This window comes from Vicugna pacos, chromosome 17 (assembly GCF_048564905.1).
Source record: "Vicugna pacos chromosome 17, VicPac4, whole genome shotgun sequence".
Lineage (NCBI taxonomy): Eukaryota > Metazoa > Chordata > Mammalia > Artiodactyla > Camelidae > Vicugna > Vicugna pacos.
The window spans coordinates 21,806,598-21,830,450 of NC_133003.1; the positions used below are offsets into that span (position 1 = coordinate 21,806,598).

The 23,853-nt window shown below is 46.4% G+C and overlaps 1 protein-coding gene across 12 annotated transcripts in view; it reads left to right on the forward strand.

The window, feature by feature from the left end:
- DAG1 (dystroglycan 1) overlaps positions 1 to 18,878 on the forward strand; it is a 50,213-nt gene extending 31,335 nt beyond the window's left edge. For all 12 annotated transcript variants that reach the window (XM_072941268.1, XM_072941266.1, XM_072941269.1 and 9 more), the window contains 2 exons: positions 5,101 to 5,501; positions 16,236 to 18,878. In XM_072941268.1, coding sequence (XP_072797369.1) covers positions 5,223 to 5,501; positions 16,236 to 18,635 — 2,679 coding nt within the window. In that variant the 5' untranslated portion in view covers positions 5,101 to 5,222 and the 3' untranslated portion in view covers positions 18,636 to 18,878. The remainder of the gene's footprint in view (positions 1 to 5,100; positions 5,502 to 16,235) is intronic.
- The last annotated feature ends 4,975 nt before the right edge of the window (positions 18,879 to 23,853 follow it).

Genomic DNA, 23,853 nt, shown 5'->3' on the forward strand with positions numbered 1-23,853 from the left:
CATTTGTTTAGATCTTTGATTTCTTTCACTAGTGTTGTCTAATTTTCAGCATACAAATCCTGTACATGTATTGTTGGATTTACACCTACATATTTCCTTTTTTAAACGATTTAAATGGCATCATCTTTTAAATTTGGTGTTCCCATGTTTATTTCTAGCATTTAGAAATACAGTTGATTTTTGTGTGTTTGTTTTGTATCCTGTGGCCTTGCTAAACTTGCTTATTTGTTCTAGGAGTTTGTTCTATAGATTCCTTGGGATTTTCTACATAGACAATTAAGTCATCTGCAAGTAGGGACAGTTTTATTTTTCCTCTTACCATCTGTATGCCTTTTTGTTTCCTTTTCTTGCCTTATTACCCTGGCTAGAACTTCTAGCACTGTGTCAGATAAAAGTAGTGAGAACAGACATCCTTGTCTTGTTTCTGACCATAAGGAGAAAGCATTCAGTCTGTCACCATTAAGTGTAACGTTAGCTATATGTTTTTTGTAGATGCTCTTTATGAAGTTGAGAAAGCTCCCGTCTGTTCCTGTTTTTCTGAGAGTATTTATCATGAATGGGTGTTGAATTTTGTTAGGTACTTTTTCTGTATCAATTGATAAGATCATGTGATTTTTGTTCTTTAGTCTGTTAATATGGTAGATTACATTTTTCAAATATTGAACTGGCCTTGCATCCTGGAATAAGTGCCATTTGGTCGTGGTGTATAATTCTTTTTATATATTACTAATTCTATTTGTTAATGTTTTGTTAAAAATTTTGTGTCTATGTTCATGAGAGGTTTTTTTGGTATTTGATTTAGGTATCAGAGTACTGCTAGCTTCATAAAATGAATAGGCAAGTCTTTCTTCTTTCTGGAAAAGATTATAGAATTGGTGTTAATTCTTCTTTAAAGGTTTGGTAGACTTTATTGGTGAAGCCATCTGGACCTGGAGATTGCTTTTTGTGGAAGTGTGTATTCTTCATTTTTATTTTTATTTATTTTTTAAATTGAAATACAGTTGGTTTACAATGTTGTGTTAATTTCTGGTGTACTTTGTGGGAGTTTTTAAATTGCAAATTCAGTTTCCTTAATAGTTTCTTTAATAGAAATTATCTGTATCATAGTGGGTGAATTGTAGTAGTTTGTAGTTTTTAAGGAATTGGCCTGTTTCATTTGAATTACCTAATTTATCTGTGAGTTATTTGTGGAATTTCCTTATTATCCTTTTGATGTCCGCAGGATCTGTAGTGATATCCCATGTTTCATTCCTGATACTGGTAATTTGTGTCTTCTCTGCTTTGTCAGTTTTATTAGAGACTTGTCAATTCTGTTAATCTTTTCAAAGAACCAGTTTTTATTTTATTTATTTTTCTATTTTTGTTTTCAATTTTTTTGATTTCTGTCTGTACTTTATTTTTTCCTTCCTTCTGCTTGCTTTTGGTTTATTTTGCTCTCTCTCTCTCTCTCTCTCTCTCTCTCTCTTTTTTTTAAGATCTTGAGGTGGGAGCATGGATTATTGGTTTGAGATTTTCTTTTTTTTCTAGTGGATTCAATGCTATAAATTCACTCCAAGTGCTGCTTTAGCTGTGTTCTTCAAATTTCAGTACAGCCCTACAGATGTATTTTTATTTTCATTCTGTTCAATGTACTCTTTTTATTTGCCTTGAGACTTTCTCTCTGATGTAGGAATTATTTAAAAGTATGTTTTCAAGTGTTTGGAGATGTTCCTGTTGTCTTTGTGTTACAGATTTCTAATTTGATTCCATTGTGGTTGGAATTATTTTAGTTCCTTTGAATTTGTTGAGGTTTGTTTCATGGCCCTAGATGTGGTCTATCAGGATGTATGTTCTGTGGACATTTGAAAAGAATATGTGCTCTGTTGTCAGGCAGAGTATTCTATAAGTGGTAATTAAATCATGCTGATAATATTTTTTGGTTTTTTTGTATCCTTGCTGGTTTTCTTTCTAGTTGCTCTAGCAGTTGTTGAGAGAGTGATGTTGAAATTTCCAACTTGAATTGTGGATTTCTTTATTCTTCCGTTCAGTTCTATCAGTTTTTGCTTCGCATGTTCTGCAATTCCGTTGTTTGGTGCATACACATTTAAAGTTGCTATTCTTCTTGATAGATTGACGCTTTTAGCATAATGTCCTTTTTTGTTCTGATAATCTTCTTTGCTCTGAAGTCTATTAATTCAGCTGCTCCTGCTTCCCTTTAATTATTGTTTGCATGATATATCTTTTTCCATCCTTTTACTGTCTACCTGTTTTTGTCATCTTGGTGATGTCATCTGTTGACTGTCTTTTTTTGATTCAGTTTGGGATCTTCCTGGTTCTTGATACGACAAGTGATTTTTGATTGAAATCTGAACAGTTTTATTTTTTGTTCTGAAACTAGATTCTGTTTTAACTGGCCTTTGTCTCACACTTCTCTGGAAGGGGAATGGTAGAGGCAGCACTGTCTGATTACTGGGAAGTTTAGATAGAAGTTGAGGTTTAGTACTCAGCCTTTGTTGACACCTGAAGGCAGGTGAAGTCCTTGTTACTGCTGGGTTGGTGTGGGAGTTCTGGTTCCCTAGACTTCACTCCCACTGATCATTGGTAAAAATTCTGACTTGCCAGTAGTCCTCTCTGACACCATCCCAGCAGGGAGAGGAAGAGGCTCCTTCTTACTGCTTGGATGGGAATATAGAAATCCAAGTTCCCCATGTGGTTTCCACTGACATCAGGGGGCTAGAGGAAAAGAGGTGGTGCATTGTTACTGGCCAGTGGGGATGAAAGTCCTGACTCCCTCCCCAGTAGACATATTAGGGCGCCTTGTTGTAGCCTCATGAGGGTGGAAGTATAGGCTCCCTCCTTGGCCTTTGGTGGTGTGGGTGGGACTGGGGCCACAGTTTTTTTCTGTGGTGTTTGGCTAGAATAGAGCTGTTATTGTCTAAATATTTTCTGTCTTGCTAGGCTACCCTTCCTGCTCCTTTGGCTAAAGAGAGCAGACTTTTGTTAGGAATTTTTTTGTCTCATCTGTTGGCACTTCTGGGTTGTCAGCTTCCTCAGCTCTAATTCTAGGATATATGAGGCAAAAAGGAAACTCATAACTATGTCTTTCCTTGAGTCCTGGGGTCCCTAGCTGGTTTTGTTTTCTTCTCTTGACTTTTTAGAGTCTCTTGTTTAATGTATATACACATATATCTAAGACTTCATTGTATTTAGTGGGAAACTAAAGAAAAATACATCTACTCCATCTTCATAGAAGTGAAAGTTCTATGATCATTTTTCCTTTTGTTTTGTCTTTTAAAATGAAATCCTTCCTTATTCTGACATTCTACTATATTCTAAAATTTTTAAAGTTCTGCCTTTTACATTTGTGTATCTAATCCACCTGGGATTTATCTTGTTTTTTGATAAAGTGACAGAAGAACCTAATTGTGTTTGTTTTTCTACATAGATGATCACTTGTCCTGGCACATTTGAACAGCTTCTTTGCAAGCTGGTTTTGAGCTCTCCCTCTAGTTCCACAGTCCACTGTCTACTCTGTCCCATGTGATACTGCATTAAATACAGTAGCTTTATGATAAGTCTTTGTTTGGTAGAATAGGACTCTCAGCCCTCAAAATTGTTTTACTAAGATTCTTGGATTTTGTTTCTGTCTCATGAATTTTAGTTTAAAAACAGGAATAGCAAAATCAATAGCAAAAAAAAAAAACAACCCTCTTGGAGTTGGCTTGGATTTGCGTTGACTTTAGAAGAGGCTGCCCATTTCAGTGACCTTATTTTCTTCAGCAATTTTATTTACTTTCCAGGTCAGAAAATATCACGTGGTCCCTCAACAGCTTGGCTCAGGGCAGGGCTTCATCCTTTTCCAGAATGGGAAATTGCTTGTGATGGCTGTGGTCACCTATGGGCACCCAGAAAGTTACACAATGCATCTGTGTGGCTGCCAGCCTATGAGCAGTGTCATGAACTGCCTGAAACTGGTGTGGGGGAGAGGGGACAATGTGCAGGGTTCTAGTCACTCTTTTAGGGGGTGGGGGGCAAAAGAGTTCAGTAAGTTTGTTCACTGGCATCGAGTTTGCAACTATACGTAACATATGGGGTGTAAGAAGTGGGCAATTGCTATATTTCTCTGTGCAAATACTTGGCTTTTTAGTCTTTTTTGAAGTATTTTTTAAAGACTTAATAATTGTGACATTTGCCACATTGTTTTATCGGTGTATATACATGCACACATTTTTCCCCCTTGGACCATTTCAAAATGAGTTGCAGAGACTTTTGATACTTCATACCTAAATACTTCAAAACTTAGTAGTCTCCTATCAAGCTACACCAACATCATCTCATCTAAGAAAATTAACAATAAATCTAATCTCCAGCCCATGTACAGAATTCCCTGTTAACCCTTTGGGAGCTGGGCTTGTGTGTTTTGTTTTGTTTTGTTTTGTTTTGTTTTGAAGTAAGTCCAGGATCCAACCAAAATACACAGGTTGCATTTGGTTAGTCTTTAAATCTAGAACAGTTCCCTTGTGTTTAGAGGTGTCAGCATTTAGAAAGACTAGACTGGTTATCTTGTAGAAGGTCCCACATTCTATATTTGTCTGATTGTGTCTTTATGGCCTGAATGTTTCCTATAAACTGGAAGTTAGGTCTGGAGCAGCACTGCCCAACAGAAGTATAATGAGCCATGTATGTCATTAAATATTTTCTGGTAGCCACATGAAAAAAAGATAAGCAGGTGGAATTAGTTTTAATTATATATTATTTAATTTTAAATTAGTTACCATTTATTAATATTTACTTAACCATATTTAATATTTTTACATGCAAAATATTATTTCAATATGTAATCAATATTTTTAAAGTATTGATGAGATATTTTACATTCCTTTTTTTATACTAAGTTTTCAAAATCCACTGTGTATTTTACACTTAATGGGCCAGCCACATTTCCAGTGCTTAGAAGCCACATGTAGCTGGTGGCTCTGTACTGGACAGCACAGGGTGAGACTTGATCCAACTTAGGGTAGATGTTTTTGGGAGGAACACTGAGGGGGTAGTAACTGCCAGTGTTCAACTTTGAAACCATGAGGATTGCTCAAGTCTGAGTCTGCTCTTCTTCTTTTTCAGGCTCTGGGTGCTCTGGGATGGAGCAGGTGTGCAGAGGGTGAGGACCCAGTTCTGGGACCACGTCACTTGCTTCCTCTCTTAGAGAGACTATCAGCTTGAGCAGACTCGGGCCCAGGATAAGGATGTCTGTGGGCCTCTCGCTGCTGCTCCCCCTCTGGGGGAGGACCTTTCTCCTTCTGCTCTCCGTGGCTGTGACTCAGTCCCACTGGCCCAGTGAACCTTCGGAAGCCATCAAGGACTGGGAGAACCAGCTTGAGGCGTCCATGCACTCAGTGCTCTCAGACCTCCACGAGGCTGTTCCCACGGTGGTTGGCATTCCTGATGGCACGGCTGTTGTTGGACGCTCATTTCGAATGACCATTCCAACAGATTCAATTGCCTCCAATGGAGAAGTCATCAAGGTGAGACTGAGAGGGGTGGATATAACTCAGTGGTAGAGTGGATGCCTGGCATGCATGAAGTCCTGGGTTCAATCCCCAGCAGCTCCATTAAAAATAAATGAATAAGTAAAAACCTAATCCTCCCCCAGAAAAACCCAAACAAACAAACAGGGTAAGGCTGAATATAAAGTGTAAATGAGGAAGAATTCTCATCTCCCATTTTAGTTTTGATTTTAGTTTAGTTTTTTTGTTTGCTTGTTTTTTAGTTTAGGTTTAGCTTTTCAGTTTTCCAACAATTCTGAGTTCAGTTCTTCCAGGACCTGCTAAGTGTTCCTTGGGAGAAGGACAGCCACTGATGTTCCTAAGAGAGTTCCCTTAAATCTCAGAATAGCATCCTAAACCTTTATTCTTGCTCCCATTTTGAGTGTGTCACCATTAAAAAGCCTTTACATCTGTACTCTGGAAGGTCTTGGTCATCAAATTAGGGATTTGATGGAAGAGCCTGTGTATAGGAAAAGGTCTCCTTTCATTAACCATTTCTTGGAATTAAACCAAGAAATACAGAACTTTTAAATGCTTTGGACCTATTTTTGAAAAATAAGGTATAAGGTAAATATCAGAGTTTTGCTCTGTTTACTAATGTATTTGGTCACGTAAGAACCAAAATTAGAACCTAGATTTTAGCCTTGCCTCATTTCCTTTTGGGGAAGCAACCCAGAGAACAAGGGGATCTGAGATCCATGTGACAGAAGAGTGTCTTGGCCAATTCAGGTTGGAGATCAGGTGAAACAGGAAGATTTTAGGTGAAGAAATCCCTTTGCCTGGGGTTGTGGGACCTTGGAATTTCCCCTCTCTCCTGAGTGAGTTCGCATGGTGGCCACGTGGGTGGGTGGGGTGAACCCCTCAAGCTATGCATGTCTCCTACAGCACAGATCAGCTCACTTTTTCTTAGAAAGGGCCACGTAGTAAATAATTTTTCTGGCATTGGTGGCCTACGGTTTCTGTTGCAACTCTTCAGCTTTGTCAGCGTAGTATGAAAGTAGCCATAGATGGTATGCAAATGAATGAGCATGGCTCTGTTCCAATAAAACTGTACTGAAACTAAAATTTGAATTTCATATAATTTTTACATGTCAAGAAATACTATATCTTCTTTTGCTTTTTTTCCCCCCTCAATCATTTAGAAATTGCAAAAACATGTTTAGCTCATGGGCTATACAAAAACCACATGGCATCCCACGTTTGACTCATGGCCATAGTTTGCTGACCCTTGCCCTACAGCGTTCTTTCCCCAGAGGTGTGGCTTAAAAATGAACTAAAAATATTCCAAGATCTGTACTTTGTTATGGTAGTTTTTGTATCTGTTTTGCATTTAGACTTCTACATACGCAGTGTTCTGGTTATTTATTGGTATGTTTAAAGCACCAAAATGTAGTGATTTAAAACAGCCAATTTGTTTTGCTCACAATTTTGTGGACAAGAACTCGGATTCAAAACTCATCTGGGAATCTCTGTTGCACATGGCATTACCTAGAGTGGCTCATCTGGGCCGGGAAGATCCACTTCCAAAATGACTCATTCATGGCTGGCAAGTTGGTGCTGCCTGCTGACAGGGAACCTAGATGGGGCTGTTGCTCAGGATCCTTGGTTCCTCTCCATATAGACCTTTCCATGGGCTGGTTGGATTTCCTCACAGCACAACAGCTGGGTTCCAAGACTGGGTATCCCAAGATTCAGGAAGTGGAAGCTGTCAGTCTCTTAAGGCCTGGGTTTGGAAACTTGCACAGTGACACTTCTTTGTACTCCATTGGTCAAAGCACAGACAGTCTCTGGTGAGTCTTTACCAACTTGCCATTCTCTGACCCTCAAGCCTTGGCATCTAGATTAGAAATGGTCACAAATTCCATGCCACTCATCCCTTTGAGAGGTGTCTGTGCCCCTTTCCCTTGAATCTGGGCAGACCCATTCCTTACCTGACCATCCTTGTGTTCTCTTCTTTTTCCCTTTTGGCCCTTTCTCTTTAGGTCATGACTTGTTCTCAAGGTGGCCTTATGATCTCAGAGGTAGTCATACATCTGAAGATCCTAGCTCACTTTCATAGAGCTCTTTCTAGTTTGTAGAGTGTAAAAGAGTTCCATGTAATTTTCATAATACCCCAGTAAGCTAGATTCTAGTTTGACCATTAGGTGAAGAATGAAAGTTATGGAGGTACATTTCTTACCCAACTTCAAATTTTTCATCTTCTGAATATCCAAACCCTGCAGTGGTTCCCCTTGTTCCAGTGCCCACTGGAATGTTGTGCATAGATTAATCTTGACCAGAGGTGCCTTGAATCAATAAAGTGAGCCGGATGTTTACTGTATCTGGCAGAGAGACATCTAACAGGCTTATTCACCATGGGAGTAAAGAGATTTTACTAGGGAAACAGGATTTTATCTGAGCATATTTATCTGCAGAAAGCAAATCATTTAGTAGCTGATTAACCTGTGGAAAAACAGATGAAGATGTGTAATTCTTCATCCCAGTCTTAACATCAGGGCTGTGTGGGGTAGAAATCAGATCAGAAAGCCTGACTTTATTCCTGGAGCTTTGGTTTCCCTGTGTATAAGACGATTAAAAAGTCTTTATATTAAAAGGAGTTAGTATTCCCCCACCCCATTATAAGAATGATATTATAAATATATATTGTAGAAAAGGGAGAGAGAAACTCTTGTGGTTCCTACCATTATTTTATTCCTCCTTCATTTTCTGTGTTCATCAAGAGGTGTCTTTGTCACATACACAGGCATTTTAGACAGACCTGGAATCATACTGGACGTATTTTTTAACCTTTCTTCATTCACTGTAGTTTGAGTTTTTCTCCTTGGTTATTAAGTGTTCTTTGCCAATGTAACTTTTAATGGCTGCCCATTGGGCATGTGTGTATGTATGTGAGGAACATTTTAGGTCTTGGTACCCAGGAGCCTGGCTGGGGTGATCTCCAAATCATATCCATCACATTACCGTCGTCTAAGCTACTACTCGCTCACCTCTTCCCAAGTCCGCTGCCTCTGTTCTTGACCCCTCCATATATTCTCCACACTGAGGCAGGAGACATCTTTATCCTTGTAAAGCTTAAATCTGCTAAAAACAGGCTTCCCCTGATCCCCATTACTGAACCACATTGAGAATTAAGCTCCATTTGATTGGGCCTCTGGTCTCCTCTCTCTCCCCTTTCCCTTTGTGTACCATGTTCCAGCCACATCAGCCCCTTCTGTCCCACGGGTATGCCAAGCTCTGGGCCCACCCCAGGCCTCTAGCTCTTCCTTCTGTCAGCATGGGTATAGCCATGCCTCTCAGGTTCAATCTGAAATTGGAGCCTGTTCCCTTCACTCTGATGAAAGCAGCTTTCTCACAAAACCTTGTGTTGTCTTCTTAACAAATTTTTGTACTTAAAATTCTTGGATTTTTTTTAGTCTGCATGTTTGGTTCCTGTCACATAGAAAGCCCTCAAAATGTTTATGGGCTGGCAGAGGGAAAGAGGACACCCTCAGTGCCTGCAAACCTGTATTGGATTGTCAGAGCTAGCTGGCTGTTTGCAGGAAGAAATGCCAGCCTGTGTCAGTGCAGTTAGAGACTAAGCTTGCCCAAGCCTCATGTGCAGTTCCTGGGTGAGGGTTGGTCTTCCAGCCAGTTTGGACGTGGCTGAATTGCCAAATGAGGGCTCATAGGCAGAGCGTGGTCTGTTCTGAGACCTGAGGAGATTAGATGATGTGGTTGTTGTACTTGCTGACTGGTTAGGAGATGTGCATGGGGGTTGGTGATAGAGTAATTCAGTGTTTGTAACAGACTAAGTCTACTGAAGGGACTTGGAGTATGGGACTGGCTGAGGAAAGTGATTATGTAGCGGAGACGTCCTAAGCCCTCCGCTCTGGGGTAGTCAGGAGAGACATCTTTGCATCTCTTGAAATGGTTGGGCTGCCCCTGCAGAGCCCCTTGGATATCTCATTTTGGTTGAGCCCATGAGGCTTTTCATCCCTGCTTCTTCCCTTTAGCCTCCTTGTCTAGAAACAATGTGGGCCTTCCCTCAGCCCAAGATGTCGGCAGACTGGGAGCAGCTCTTCTTGGGACTGTGCTCTCAGCTGCTGGCGTGGGACCCCAATTGTTCCCCTAAGAACAATGGGCACTCTTTTTGGCCAGGAAGGGGAGCTCATGAAAGGGGCATTTCTTTGGATGCTTGAGAGCTTTGTGGTAACCCCGCCTGCATGAGATGAACTACAGTTTCTTCCTGCCTCAAGTGGGTGTTCCCTGGCTCTGAATGGACCCCTTGTGAAGAGAGCACACCGGGAAATGCGGGTTGGCGAAGGAAGGCATCCTTGGGGGTGGGTTGTCAGAATGACATTTGCCCAGACACATTTGTTCAAATACTTATTGAATATATATGCTTCTATGTTTTAGGAAAAAAATTAACTGACAGAATTAGAATTAGAATAATAATTATTATAATAAGTATGATAATTATAATACTTACTATTTTATAATACAATTGTAATATAATGATTATTAATAACTCTAACTGTGCTAAGCTGTCCCTTACAGTGGAGGGAAAATGATTAATTTTTTAAAAATTGAGATACAGTCAATTTGGAATGTTGTGTTAATTTCTGGTGGATAGCATAGTGATTTAACTGTGTGTGTGTGTGTGTGTGTGTGTGTGTATTCCTTCTCATACTCTTTTCATTATAGACTCTTATAAGGTATTAAATATAGTTCTGTGTGCTTTACCATAGGACCTTCTTTACCTAGAAGATGACTGATTTTTGTTTTTAGATGAGAACATCAAGTAAAATGCCTCATAATTCAGACCAGAAGGGCACTGACTGGGCTGGACAAGCTGTGTTCAGCTTGTGATCCTGTGGCCTTGGCCTTCATGGCAAGAGCTCTGTGCTGGTTTGAGGTTTGAATGTCTAGCCACAGGACCAATGATTGTCTCTCATGAATGTGGCTCTGCTTTACTCAGCAAAGCAGAGGCCCCTCACATGCACTTCCATCCTGGTTCCTCATCTTATGTGGGGGCAAAGTCTTGGACCTTTGACTTCAAGCTGGAGGCTCTTCCTGTTGACCTGTGCCATCTCCCCACAGTGCAGCCATGTGACTGCTCATGTGCATCATTTGCAGAAGCTGAGCTTGGCCACAGAGCAAATTTGTCTCATTGTCATAGTTCATGGCACAGACACAGGATCACCCTGAATGTGAGTCAGCAGCTTGGGGGCCTCTGAAATGTGACTGGAGGCTGACTCCATCACAGTGGCCATTTCCTGCCTCCCTGAGCAAGGGAGCCCACCACACAGTCGGCCTGCCTTAAGAAGGCCTTGATCACCTCATATTCAAGTGCCTCCGGGGTGTTGCCTATGATACCCAGCCATAGATGGCTGCAGGTTGGGCCAGCTCTGCAGCTTGGCTGAGGGGTCAGGGGGCTGAAGGGTCAAGAGCCAGTGACCACGTCAGGGAGGGCAGGGACTTTGCCAGGGCAGGCTCCTAGAGGCCCAAGCAGTGGTGTGTCACAGAGCAGCAGTTTGTGCCAGTGTGAAATGGACCACTGAGAAGACCTTCAGAAACATCTGTTGGGGGCATTCAGGAAAGCCCAGCCTGAATCCCTTGGGCTGTCCTGGCTAGAGGTGTTGGTTGGAAGGTATGACCACTGAGGCCCAAAGGAGCCTCAGAAAGGTTTGTAGTGTGAGGGAATTCTCACCAAATGCAGTTACTTGATCATACTTTATTCCAAAGATCTCTCTTTGCTGGCCATCATCAGCTCACCCAAGTGACATGGGTATGAAAGTGCTCACCCATCTTTCTGGACTCTTTGCTTGCCATTCCTTAACTCCTGCATGGGTAAGATATCACCTTGTGGGTTCTAAATGATAAAGCTTAGGTTTTCTTGGCTTCAGAAGCCAATGATCATATAATTAATTAGGCCCTAGTGAGAGTTTAGCGCTTTAGTTTAGTCTTTCAGCTAAAACTAGCTGGCTGGTCCAGATTGTGGGTGGAAATCTGCTCTTTGATGAGGGACTAAGTAATAGAAGCTCCTCTTCTGCTCTTTCTCCAGGTGTGGAAGTTTACTGACTTGAGGTGAGAGACTACTCGTGTTGCATGGTGTTTAGCACAGGTGCTGTATCTTTATCAAGCCTGGTATTTGATGGTCAACTGTGCAAGAGAGGGCATGAGTGATGCAATTGGAGAGAATGTGCTAGAACTGAATTAGGGAGTCAGTTACTGGTTATCTGCTAGTATTATAGACTGAGGAGTGACCCAAACCTTCACATTTGGCAGTTCCCCAGTCATTGGTCATGGTGATTAATTGTAGGCATTGCTAGGCCAGTAGTCTTCAGAACTCCTTATGGGTCTGCCCAGGTTTTGTGGTTTTGATTCTTAATTTTTTTTTTTGAGGTAGTTTATGGATCAAGATTTTCTAAAACTGGGTGTGTGGCTGTCCGAGATCTTGTTTTCCTCAGTGCTGGGCTTGCCTTCCCTTCCATCTCAGAAGCATGTTCTCTCTGAGAGTGGCTGAAACTGGAAAGATTTCTGGCTCTTTCTGGGTGTCCTGTGATCTAAAGCCCATGATCTTCTCGAATCAGGTTTCTTTCTGCAGTTTCTGCCTCCTGCAGGTGTTCCCACTAACTACCTAAAGACACCTTTCCAAGATGGCTGCTTTATACGGTCAACAGGCCTTGTCTCCCACAACTCAAAGGCAGTGTTGGTGTTTACAGACAGAGGGCTGGGTGACTTGAAACCCTGGGAGGGTTCCATGGCCAGGACAGCCTGTCATCCCAAACACATGAGCTGGTACCTCTGAGCGCTCATGCAGAGCTCTGATTCCTACTTCTTGCCTGCCATTCTAGCCTGCAGCTCTTGGCAGGGTTAGTTGTGGGTTGTTACAGGACAACTAGTACAGAAATTTCTGTATGAGTAAACCAAGGAGTCCAAGGATAGTCATAATCTCATGTGCAGATATGCCAGGATTGAGCACACCTATTTCAGACTCTGAGGAGGTGAATGCTGGCATTGGGCTGTCATCTACAGCAAGTTCTTCTTGCCCCACTCCGCCCAGCACCTCTCGACATTTTCATCCACTCTTGGCAAACAGGTCCTAACAGGTAAGCAAATCCTTGAGGGTCCCCAACCTTAGCCTTGTTCCCCTGTAGGACCCTAGCTTCCTCTTTCTGTAGCCTCTCCATTTCCCTTTGATGCTTTGAGTTTCTGCTTTGGGGTGTGAGCAGGGAGACAAGGCCTCAGTGTGTGCTGGGCCCAAGGCCTGTTGGGAAGGAGAACTGGGGAGTGGAGCATGGGCACGCCCAGACCCATTCCTGCCTGCAGCAGCCTCACAATGTGTACTGTGTCTCTGAGCCCAAAGGGGCGGGTGGGGAACCCGCACTGACAGAGTCCAGTGTGTGCCTGGTCCTATGATCATACAAGGTTGACATCGTTTCCCCCTTTTTAGGGGAGGAAAATGAGAAAATGGGCTGAGGTTGAGTCAAGCCTCAAACTGCCTGGAGCTGGAATTCAGCCAAGAGCTTGTGGAGATGGGGCTTCCCCTGGAGTAAGCTGTTGTTATAGAGACGAGTCCTGGCTTGTCATGAAGGCTGTGTCTCCCAGAAGGAACATTCATATCCTATTTCACCCTTAGGCATTGAGTTCTGGAGCCTGGAAGTTTTGAAAGCTGGGGAGGATGTCCAGAGTTCCCATGGGCTGAGGGGCTCCTGCTTTGTCAGGGTTGAGTAGGTGTTGCATTCCATAGTGTTCCCTCAACTGAGTGCCCTGGAGAGGGAGGGGCCGCTAGTGGAATACTTTGGGGACTGTGGACACTGCCAGCTCTTCAGGCATGTTCAGACTTCCCAGTTCAAGGGCTTTCCCCAAATGGCCTTGAAATCACAGAGATGCCAGCTCACCTGTGACTTGGCTAGGTTCCTTGTGGAACTCAGATTTGTTCTGCTTCCTGTGGCCCTTCTATTAAAATGAATCGTTGCCAACCAGAGTGATTCCTGGGCCTGGTGTTTCCAGAACCAAGATGCTTGGAGATGCATGGATTTTAGTTTAGTTTCATAACTTTCCTTCCTGTCTGAGGAATATCCAAGGCCCTGGGGACTGTTTGCTTTAGGGCTGTAGATCCAGGCTGGACACCTGTCCTGTGGTCAGAGCTCCAGGACCCTGAGGAGCCAGAATTCGCAGAGGCGAAGGCAGATGCACGTTGGAGAGGCTTGGCTCTGTTTTTCTGACATAGCTTATCCCAAATGTCTGTAAAGCTGTGGGTAGACCATAGTGAAAGAATTGGTTTCCGTAACCAGAATAAAGCTACCAATTCTGCCCTTCCATCTCTCAATTTGAGATTGAGCATTATAACTTGCTTTGGTGAAACCCGAGGTTTTCTTTGATGTTTGTTATTTATGTTACACTTTATTAATGTATTATAATGTTACTTGGCATAGTTTAAATAAGTGTATATTTTCTAAGACTGGCTGTGTAGGAGTCTTAGCCAAAGAGTGGCCTGGGTTTATTTCTTGGGAAATGTCTGACAGTAGAACTGTGGCTATGGGGGTCAGCAGGACAGCAAGTGAGCCAGCCAGGGAAGCTTGAGGAGGTGGGGGCCCTTCTCTGTTTTTTCTGTTATAAAGTGCCCTTACGTAGCTGGGACAGACTTGAAAAAGCACTGGGTCTGCTTACTCATCTGTGCTGATGGAACACACAGGGCTGGGCCCAGGCCTAACTGCCTGGCCATTTAGGCATATCCTATGGGCCTGGCCAGCCACTTGGCAGCCACGTCTGGAGCCTCTCCTGGTCTCTTCTGACCCTGTTCGGTCTTCTCTACAGGTGGCTTCTCCTCGGCTGACTTCATTCAGAGCTCCATTCCAGGCCATCCCTTCCTTATTTCTCTACCCTCGGTCTTGCAGGTGTGCTCTCATCCCAGTGGTAGCAAGGGTAGGGTAGGGTTAGGAGAAATACCCTTGGGTGGCTGGAGACCTGGGCCCACACCCTGCCTCACCTATTCTCTGCCTCTCAGGACCGCAGTTTCTACACCATGTCTGTAAAACATCTCATGGTTCCCTTGACTGCACTATTCCATTTGGGTTCAAATTTTTGCTTCACATTTTCTGCAGAACAAGAGCATAAAGCCTTTACTTTTTATGGTTATATGTGGATGTGGCAGTTTTCATATTTAACATAATTGAACTGAAAAAATTTAAAGCATAGATTTCTCAGTCAAAGCAGTTGAAAATTTTGTAGCTAAAAAAGATTGTAAAGGAAGAATATATTTAGTATTTTTCATGGATTTGAAGACACCATGTTTACAGTTATCTTACCATTTCTGATGTTGGCTGTGTTTGCAGTATATGGTGAGTGGCAGGATGGGGATTCTTAGTGCTGCATTAATTAGATGACTGCACCCTGGAGTTGATGTAATGTGGTGTCACAAAAGAAACACTGTTTAGGGTCTTCTCCCCAGTCACTTAGGCACCTGGCTCTTGGCAGGAGGAAGCCTGAGGAACCAGAGCCCTTGGGGAACCCAGCAGGCATAGTTCTGGCCTTCCTGCCACAGGGAAGGAAGCATTTTAGTGTCCCTCTGCTGACAAGCAATGACCATGAAGGGCAGTTTCTGGGCTGAGGCTGGCAGTAAGACATGCTGTCTATTGGCCAGAATGTCTCAGGACTTGATGGACAGGATAGTGTAGCTGAGAGTGCCTCAGGCAGATCAGAGAGTGGGTGCCACCTTTCTTGCATTCAGGTCAGGAGTAGGTGTTTCTTGAAGGTGAGAGGAGTCTGGGCAAGAGGCAGGTCTTGTTTTCCTCTCGTCAGCTGCTATGGCGGCATTCCCTCAGGTGCTTTACGTATTACCAGTATGTTGCTGGGGAGAAGGACTTCCACCCTGAACTAGTCTTGGAGGTGCTGTTGGGTGGAATAAAGGAATAAGCTGAGGCCTGCATTTGTGCCTCAGCTTTCCAAGGGCAGAAGTGAGATCTGTCTTTTTACCAAACTTAGTTGGCTACAGAACTCTCTTTTAGAGAGACTGGAGCTCCTTGGAATACCTTTGATAAACACTCTTCTAGAATAATTTGCCATTCCCTCACCATGGGCATTGCAGTTTTTCTTGAGGTTTGAAAAGCAGGGTTAATTAAGACATTAGATACAGCTAACCAAATGTGCCCCAGTACACTTGAATGTAACGTGATAGTTGTAAAGTGAGTCATTTGGGGGCATTGAGTTGTCCCTGCACCCAGACCTGTGCATTTCCACTTCTGGGCAGGAAAAGTACTCTAGGCCAGGCATATGACTTCAAAGTTGTGGTGTCTGCAGAGGGCAGGGGAGAGGCCTGAGGTGAGGTTGGAAAGGAGAGCTGAGGGATGAGGCAGTCAGGTTTGATTGTGCAGACAGGTGGGCAAATAGTGGCAGGGCATGTCACTGGCATAAAAACCTGCAACATTCTTGAGCTCCATGGCATGCATTCTCTGGGTTGAGATGTGTTTGAGTGCCAGCATTGTTGTCTCCCCACTGTGTGGGCTTGGTTGAATCATTTGCATTCTATGTTAGCCCATCTGGCAGCCCCAGTTATTTTGTGACAGGTACATGAGCTCTAGGAGAGAAGAGTTGGTTCCTCCAGCAGGAATTCTGAATTGTACCTCAGGCCTGTCATACAGTTCAGGCTAGGCAAGTGGTTAACTGTTGTGATCATTTTCAGGTTATGCAGTGACAGTAGCACTTAACTCATGCTGATGTCTCTTCTAGGTATCAGCAGCAGGGAAGGAGGCCTTGCCATCCTGGCTGCACTGGGACCCACAGAGCCACACCCTGGAGGGCCTTCCCCTTGACACCGATAAGGGTGTGCATTATATTTCAGTGATCGCTGCACGCCTGGGAGCCAACGGAAGCCACGTCCCCCAGACTTCCAGTGTGTTCTCTATCGAGGTCTACCCTGAAGACCACAGTGAGCTACAGTCCATGCGAGTGGCATCATCAGACCCTGGTGAGGCGGTGTCATCTGTCTGTGCTGCTGATGAGCCTGTGACTGTCCTGACAGTAATTCTGGATGCTGACCTTACCAAGATGACCCCAAAGCAAAGGACTGACCTTCTGCACAGGATGCAGAGCTTCTCAGAAGTGGAGCTTCACAATATGAAGTTGGTGCCAGTGGTGAATAACAGACTGTTTGATATGTCGGCCTTCATGGCTGGCCCGGGAAATGCAAAAAAGGTGGTAGAAAATGGGGCCCTGCTCTCCTGGAAGCTGGGTTGCTCCCTGAACCAAAACAGTGTGCCTGACATTCGTGGTGTGGAGGCCCCTGCCAGGGAGGGTGCTATGTCTGCCCAGCTTGGCTACCCTGTGGTGGGTTGGCACATTGCGAACAAGAAGCCACCTCTCCCCAAACGTATCCGGAGGCAAATTCATGCGACACCTACACCTGTCACTGCTATTGGGCCCCCAACCACAGCCATCCAGGAGCCACCATCCAGGATTGTTCCTACCCCCACATCTCCAGCCATTGCTCCTCCAACAGAGACCATGGCTCCTCCAGTCAGGGATCCTATTCCTGGGAAGCCCACAGTCACCATTCGGACTCGTGGTGCCATTATTCAGACCCCAACCCTAGGCCCCATCCAGCCCACTCGGGTGTTAGAAGCCGGCACCACAGTTCCTGGCCAGATCCGCCCAACTGTGACCATTCCGGGCTATGTGGAGCCCACGGCTGTTGCTACCCCTCCCACGACTACCACCAAGAAGCCACGAGTATCCACACCAAAACCAGCCACGCCTTCTACTGACTCCTCAACCACAACTCGAAGGCCAACTAAGAAGCCACGGACACCCCGACCGGTGCCCCGGGTCACCACCAAAGCTCCCATCACCAGATTGGAAACCGCCTCCCCACCTACTCGCATCCGCACCACCACCAGTGGGATGCCCCGTGGAGGAGAACCCAACCAGCGCCCAGAGCTCAAGAACCACATCGACAGGGTAGATGCCTGGGTTGGCACCTACTTTGAGGTGAAGATCCCATCAGACACCTTCTATGACAATGAGGACACCACCACTGATAAGCTGAAGCTGACCCTGAAGCTTCGGGAGCAGCAGTTGGTAGGCGAGAAATCTTGGGTACAGTTCAACAGCAACAGCCAGCTCATGTATGGCCTGCCCGACAGCAGTCACGTGGGCAAGCACGAATATTTCATGCACGCCACAGACAAAGGGGGTCTATCAGCTGTGGATGCCTTCGAGATCCATGTCCATAAGCGTCCTCAAGGGGACAGGGCTCCTGCACGGTTCAAGGCCAAGTTTGTGGGTGACCCAGCAGCAGTGGCGAATGACATCCACAAGAAGATTGCCCTGGTGAAGAAACTGGCCTTCGCCTTTGGGGACCGCAACTGCAGCACCATCACTCTGCAGAATATCACCCGCGGCTCCATCGTGGTAGAATGGACCAACAACACCCTGCCCCTGGAGCCCTGCCCCAAAGAGCAGATCACAGGCCTGAGCCGGAGAATTGCTGAGGATGATGGCAGACCTCGGGCTGCCTTCTCCAATGCTTTGGAGCCCGACTTCAAGGCCATGAGCATTGCTGTGACAGGCTCTGGCAGCTGCCGTCATCTACAGTTTGTCCCTGTAGCGCCACCCAGGAGGGTGCCCTCAGAGGCTCCACCCACTGAAGTGCCAGACAGGGACCCTGAGAAGAGCAGTGAGGACGATGTCTACCTGCACACGGTTATTCCGGCCGTGGTGGTTGCAGCCATCCTGCTCATCGCCGGCATCATTGCCATGATCTGCTATCGCAAGAAGCGGAAGGGCAAGCTCACCCTCGAGGACCAGGCCACCTTCATCAAGAAGGGGGTGCCTATCATCTTTGCAGATGAGCTGGATGACTCAAAGCCCCCACCCTCCTCCAGCATGCCACTTATCCTGCAGGAGGAAAAAGCTCCCCTCCCCCCTCCTGAGTACCCCAACCAGAGTGTGCCCGAGACCACTCCTCTGAACCAGGACACTGTGGGAGAGTACACGCCCCTGCGGGATGAGGATCCCAATGCGCCTCCCTACCAGCCCCCGCCACCCTTCACAGCCCCCATGGAGGGCAAGGGCTCCCGTCCCAAGAACATGACCCCATACCGGTCGCCCCCTCCCTATGTCCCCCCTTAACCCACAAGCGCCTGGGTGGAGGCAGGGGTAGGGCAGGGCCCTGGAGACAACGTGGAGTTGTCTGTGGAGACCGGTGGCCTGCAGACCATCGCCCACTGGGAGCCGACACCTGACCTAGCATACACCGACACACACGGGGCCTGGACAAGCCCGCCCTCTCTGGTCCTCCTAAACCCCAAAGCAGCTGGAGAGACTTTGGGGACAGTTCTACTTTTTTTTTTTTTTTTTTTTTTTTTTTTTTTTTTTTTTGCCTAACAGCTTTTTGTTTGTTCATAGAAAATTCTTCGCTGCGTTTTTGATGGCTGGCTCTGAAAGCACCGTTTGGAGTAGAGGTAGATGAAGGGAGCGAGAAACTGGGAATGAACTCGCAGGCAGTGCTGGGCCGCTTCCCAGCTCTCTGCGTTTTGCCTTTAACACTAACTGTACTGTTTTTTCTATTCACGTGTCTAGCTGCAGGATGTAACATGGAAAACAGTAGCTAAAGATTAAATTCAGAGGACTTTCAGAAGTTAAGGTTAAGTTTTTACATTTAATCTGCTGTTTACCTAAACTTGTATGTATAATTTTTGGGTGGGTATGGGAAATTGCTTTGCTAAAAATAAGCTCCCAGGGTGTTTCAAACTTAGAGAAGACCAAGGGACAGTATTTTTTATCAAAGGAATCCTATTTTTTCACACTACGTAAACTTGGTTGCTCTGATACCCCAGGGCTTGACTGGGGGCCTCCTGGCCCTGGCTCAGGGGCCAGGGCCCTGGTGCTGGGCTTGCTGTCCCACTGTTGCCAGGGGCTGGAAGCTGGAGGGGCCTCTTGGGCCATGGACATCCACACCCCCGCCCCATGCACGCTAGCAGCCCACCACCAAGGGGTCTTCATTTCCATGGAAAGGGGACTCCAAGAGGCAGTGGTGGCTGTGGCCCCCAACCTAGGTGCTCCAGGGTGGGCCAGCTGCTCGTGGGGGTGCCTGGGGAGGTCGAGGGACTCGACCATAACATCAGCCTGTTTTCTTTTACCTTTTTTCTGTGTGTTTTTTTCCCCTCCTAAAAGGAATATCATGGTTTTTGAAACACTCAGTGGGGGACATTTTGGTGAAGATGCAATATTTTTATGTCATGTGATGCTCTTTCCTCACTTGACCTTGGCCGCTTTGTCCCAATAGTCCACAGCCCCACCCTGACCCAACCCACCCCTCTTCTCTGGCACTCCAATCCCAGGCCTTGGGCCTGAATGGCTGGGAAAGGTCTGGTGGCTGGGGAGGAGTGCCAGCAATAGTTCATAGTAAAAATCTGTGGGCTCTCAAAGCTAATTTTTTACTAAAGTTTTTATACAGCCTCAAATTGTTTTATTAAAAAAAAGATTAAAAACGGTGATGCTTACAGCAGTTTGTACAAGCTCTTAGTGTTGATTCCATGGAACTGATGGCTTTGCTCATTTTGATTTTTTTTCCCCCCTTCTTTTCCTAATGGTTTAAATTCTGGAATTACACTGGGGCTTCTTTTGCCTTTTTTGGCAGAACTTCCGTCCATCCATCTGCATCTCTGTCCCATGACTCAGGGGCACCCACTCTGCTTTGATTCTCCTCCTTTGGAAGAAACCATTTTGAGCATGACTTTTCTTGGTGTCTGAGAGTTATTTTAGGTACTTTTTAGGGAGGAATGCCTTTTGCAATAATGTATCCCTTCTGTGATCGAGGGCGGGTGGGTGGACCCAGGCTCCCTTTGCACACCACTAAGCAGCCACTTCTAAGCCATATTGACCGTTTTGCAGAGGATTCGTGTGTGTGCTGCCTCCGAGGGGGGGGAGTGACAGTCAAAGGGGAGGGGTCTCCACCCTGCACTTCTCTGGAGGGTGTTCACCCTTGCACCTTTTCCCACAGGGCCCAGCCTCTATCTCCTGCCCTGCCCCCTGGTTGGGGGAGCAGTGCCCCTGTAGGGGGAGCCTGTAGATGAGGGATTCATGGACCTCCAGGGACTGGGTCTTATACCTCCAAGCCCTGATCCAAGCTGGAGTTTCCCCAGTGCCCCCAGATTCAGGAGCACAAGCAGGATCTGACCTGGTGAGATTATTTTTGATGACCTCGTCAAAAAATAATTCCCAATGTTCCAGGTGAGGGCTTTGAAAAGCCTTCCAAATAGCTCCGTTGCCCCTAGCAACCCCACCATTGGGCACTGCCATGCAGAGACGTGGCTGGCCCAGAACGGCCTGTTACCATAGCGACAGGAGGCAATGGGGCAGTGAACAGAATAACAACAGCAACAATGCCCTTGCAGGCAGCCTTCTCCCCTGAGCGCCTGGCTGGCAATGGTCGTTGGACTCTAAGACAGAGAGCCAATCTCATATTCAAGTGTTCACCAACCACTGACGTGTTTTTATTTCCTTCTATATGATTTTAAGATGTGTTTTCTGCATTCTGTATAGAAACATATCGAACTAAATAAAAGCAGTGTCTTTATTACAGTGCCATTGCCTCCAAACATCTATTTCCTGGCCTCTGCACAACATGAGTGTAGGGTTGGACTGGAGTCCGTGTGGCAGAGGGAAGAGGGGACCTGGCTAGGCCCACTTGGAGGTGGCCTTTGAGCAGCTGACCAGATAGCCTTCATAGCCTTACCATTTCTGTGCCTCTGGGATTGGTGGGGCTGTGTGCCAGAGCTCTGCCAATCAGTGAACCCTCCTTAGCACCTCTTCTGCCTGAACCAGCTGAGCCATAATTTCCTCATCTTTGGTGGGAGTTTGTGGAGGGGAGTGGGCAAAAAACCCAATGAGACTGAGTGGGAGGGGAGGGTGTTGGCAAAGGTCTTACAAAAGGCTGTCTGCCCCAGAGTGGATCAACTCCTGCAGCTCCCAGGCAGGGATCCCTCAGGCTGGGCCCTTGCAAAGATGGGAACTCAGAGGTTCCCCTGGCTCCAGCTCCTGTGTCCACCATTGTGTGGCTGGGGCTGGCAAGTCTCCCAGGTAGTCTCAAGGCAGGTTTGGCCTTGGCCTTGGAGTGGGGAGAAGAGGAGAGTGGATTCTGGCCAGGCTGTTCTACCCCGATTCGGCCTATAGATTCTGGGGGCCTGCCTCTAAGTGCCCTGCCTGGGATGGACAGGACAGCTGGGAAGGCTTAGTGTGACTTAGTGTCCAGGAAGGAGCAGGTTGTCCTGGGATATTGCCCAGGGTGTGGGAAGCAGGGGATGCAGCAGCTGTGTCTTTAGAGGCAGGATCAGGGGTCATTGGTCACAGAACAACTGGAGCCTCTTTTGGACTCACTCCCACCCCCACAGGGTCTTAACCATCTCTACCTACAGTCCCCAGGCTGCTTCTCTGCTCACAACCTTCAAGACCCAAAGCTAAGACTGGTCTCATATTGCAGATAGAGCTGAGTCCCAGAGTGGGGAGATCACACAACGAATACCACACATAAATGCCCGGGAAGGCTGCCAGTTCACAGTTCAGGGACACATATCTCACCCCCTAGACCTAGCAGCAGGGGCCCAGGAAATGACCCTGCCCTTGCTCTCTTGGCCTCAGGAAGTTCTGCATAATGTCTGAGCTGAAGCCACTGGGTTATGAGTGGACTCACTGTCCTGAACTCTAGTAAAGGGATCTCTGGTTTCAGCAGAGAACAGTAAGGTCAGCAGGGTAGGAAGACGAGGAGCCACAAGGGCCTCTGGCCCCTGCCCTGTCCTACTCTTCTTTGGAATGTCTGATATTTGACTTGGCAGACCCTTTCCCTGCAGCACTCCTGCCAGGTCTCTGTGACCTCTCCTTGGTGGAGATAGGGACTGTCTACTCAGGTCTTTTAAGCTGGAGAGAGGGTGGTGGAGGGAAGGGGCAGAAAAGAAAGATCACAGTAGGGGAGGGGAGAGGGGGCTGTCTGACCCACAAAAATCTGCCTTCCCCCACCCGCCTTTGACCCAGGTCAAGTTCCCAGGATCCCTTTGGCCTGGCTTCTTCATCTGTGAGGTAGGGACAGTGCTAGTCTCCAGGGGATTATGAGAAACCCTGGGAACTGGAAAGCAGGGCGTGGAAGTGGAATAACAAGTCACCCCTAACACATCTTCCTGTAAAAGGGGCAGAGAATTCAAGCGAGGCTAAAAGAATCCTCATTCTCCTGGTATAAAGCCACTGCCCTTGGGCCAAGATCCTTGGGCCAGGCTTGGGCCAAGGTATTGGCTGGAGAATACTGGGGTGTCTAGGTGCTCCCGACCAGCTTAGCACTTTAGACTGGAGGCTCCACATGACTCATCCGCCTCCACTTTTTCTCAACAGGTAGAAAAAGCTCCTAGAAGAGGCCCTTCCCTAGCTCTTCTAAAGCCGGGACCACCACACTCAAGCCCTTTGTAAGATATTACTGAATCTTAAAAATACAGATCAGCTAATGACTTACTCTTTTCCTGCTTTGCTTACTTTCTTGATAACCCTCTTGAGGCAAGGTGACTAATGCCCAGAGAGGGCAAGGGTCCAGGTCCTGTGCAAAGCAGGTTCAATTCTGAGTGTAACCCAAACACTTTAGGTTTTTTTGTAGTGACAAATTTTGTTCATATTGTAGAGCAGCAAAGAATTATTTGAAGCTCCCACTGGGAGATGAGGGTACCATTTCCCTTATGGGGACCCTAGCAGACCCAGAGAAGATAGGGCAAGAGATTCAAAGTGAGAGTCCTGTTCTGCTGGGAGTGGGGTGCTCCTGCACATGAGGGCAGCCTAGAGCAAGCACAGCATAGAGAGAGACCTGGTCACTGGGACCCTCACTAGCCCCACTGCCTTCACCTTTGGTGGTGGTGACCCCGGAGTCCTAGCTGGGGTGGAGCAAAGTTGATCTGTTTGTGTCCCTATGGAAGGTTCCGTGTGCCAGGAGGTGCCTCTGAGTGGGTTTGGGGCGGTGATGGGGGCAGCTCTCAACCATGGTAGTGGTTCCAGGTGCCCCCCATGTGAGCCTGGTCGAGGGTCAATCGCCAGGCGCTCTGGGCCGAAGATGGAAGACAGTGCCCGCGAGTTCCCAGGAGGTGGCGCCAGAGGCTAGACTAAACCTGACGACAATGGGTTAGCCGGGCTGTGGGCGGAGTTAAGTCACAGCGGGTTAGGGGAGAGTCTTGGGAGCTGGGAGAGGCCGGCTGTGGGCGAGTGGAACCTGGCGTAGGGAAGAGCTGAGACGGCTGGGGACTGAACTGAGGCTTGGAGGAGGGCGGATCTGTGGGCAGGGCTAAGGCTGTAAGGCTGTAAGGCTGTAATGCTAGCT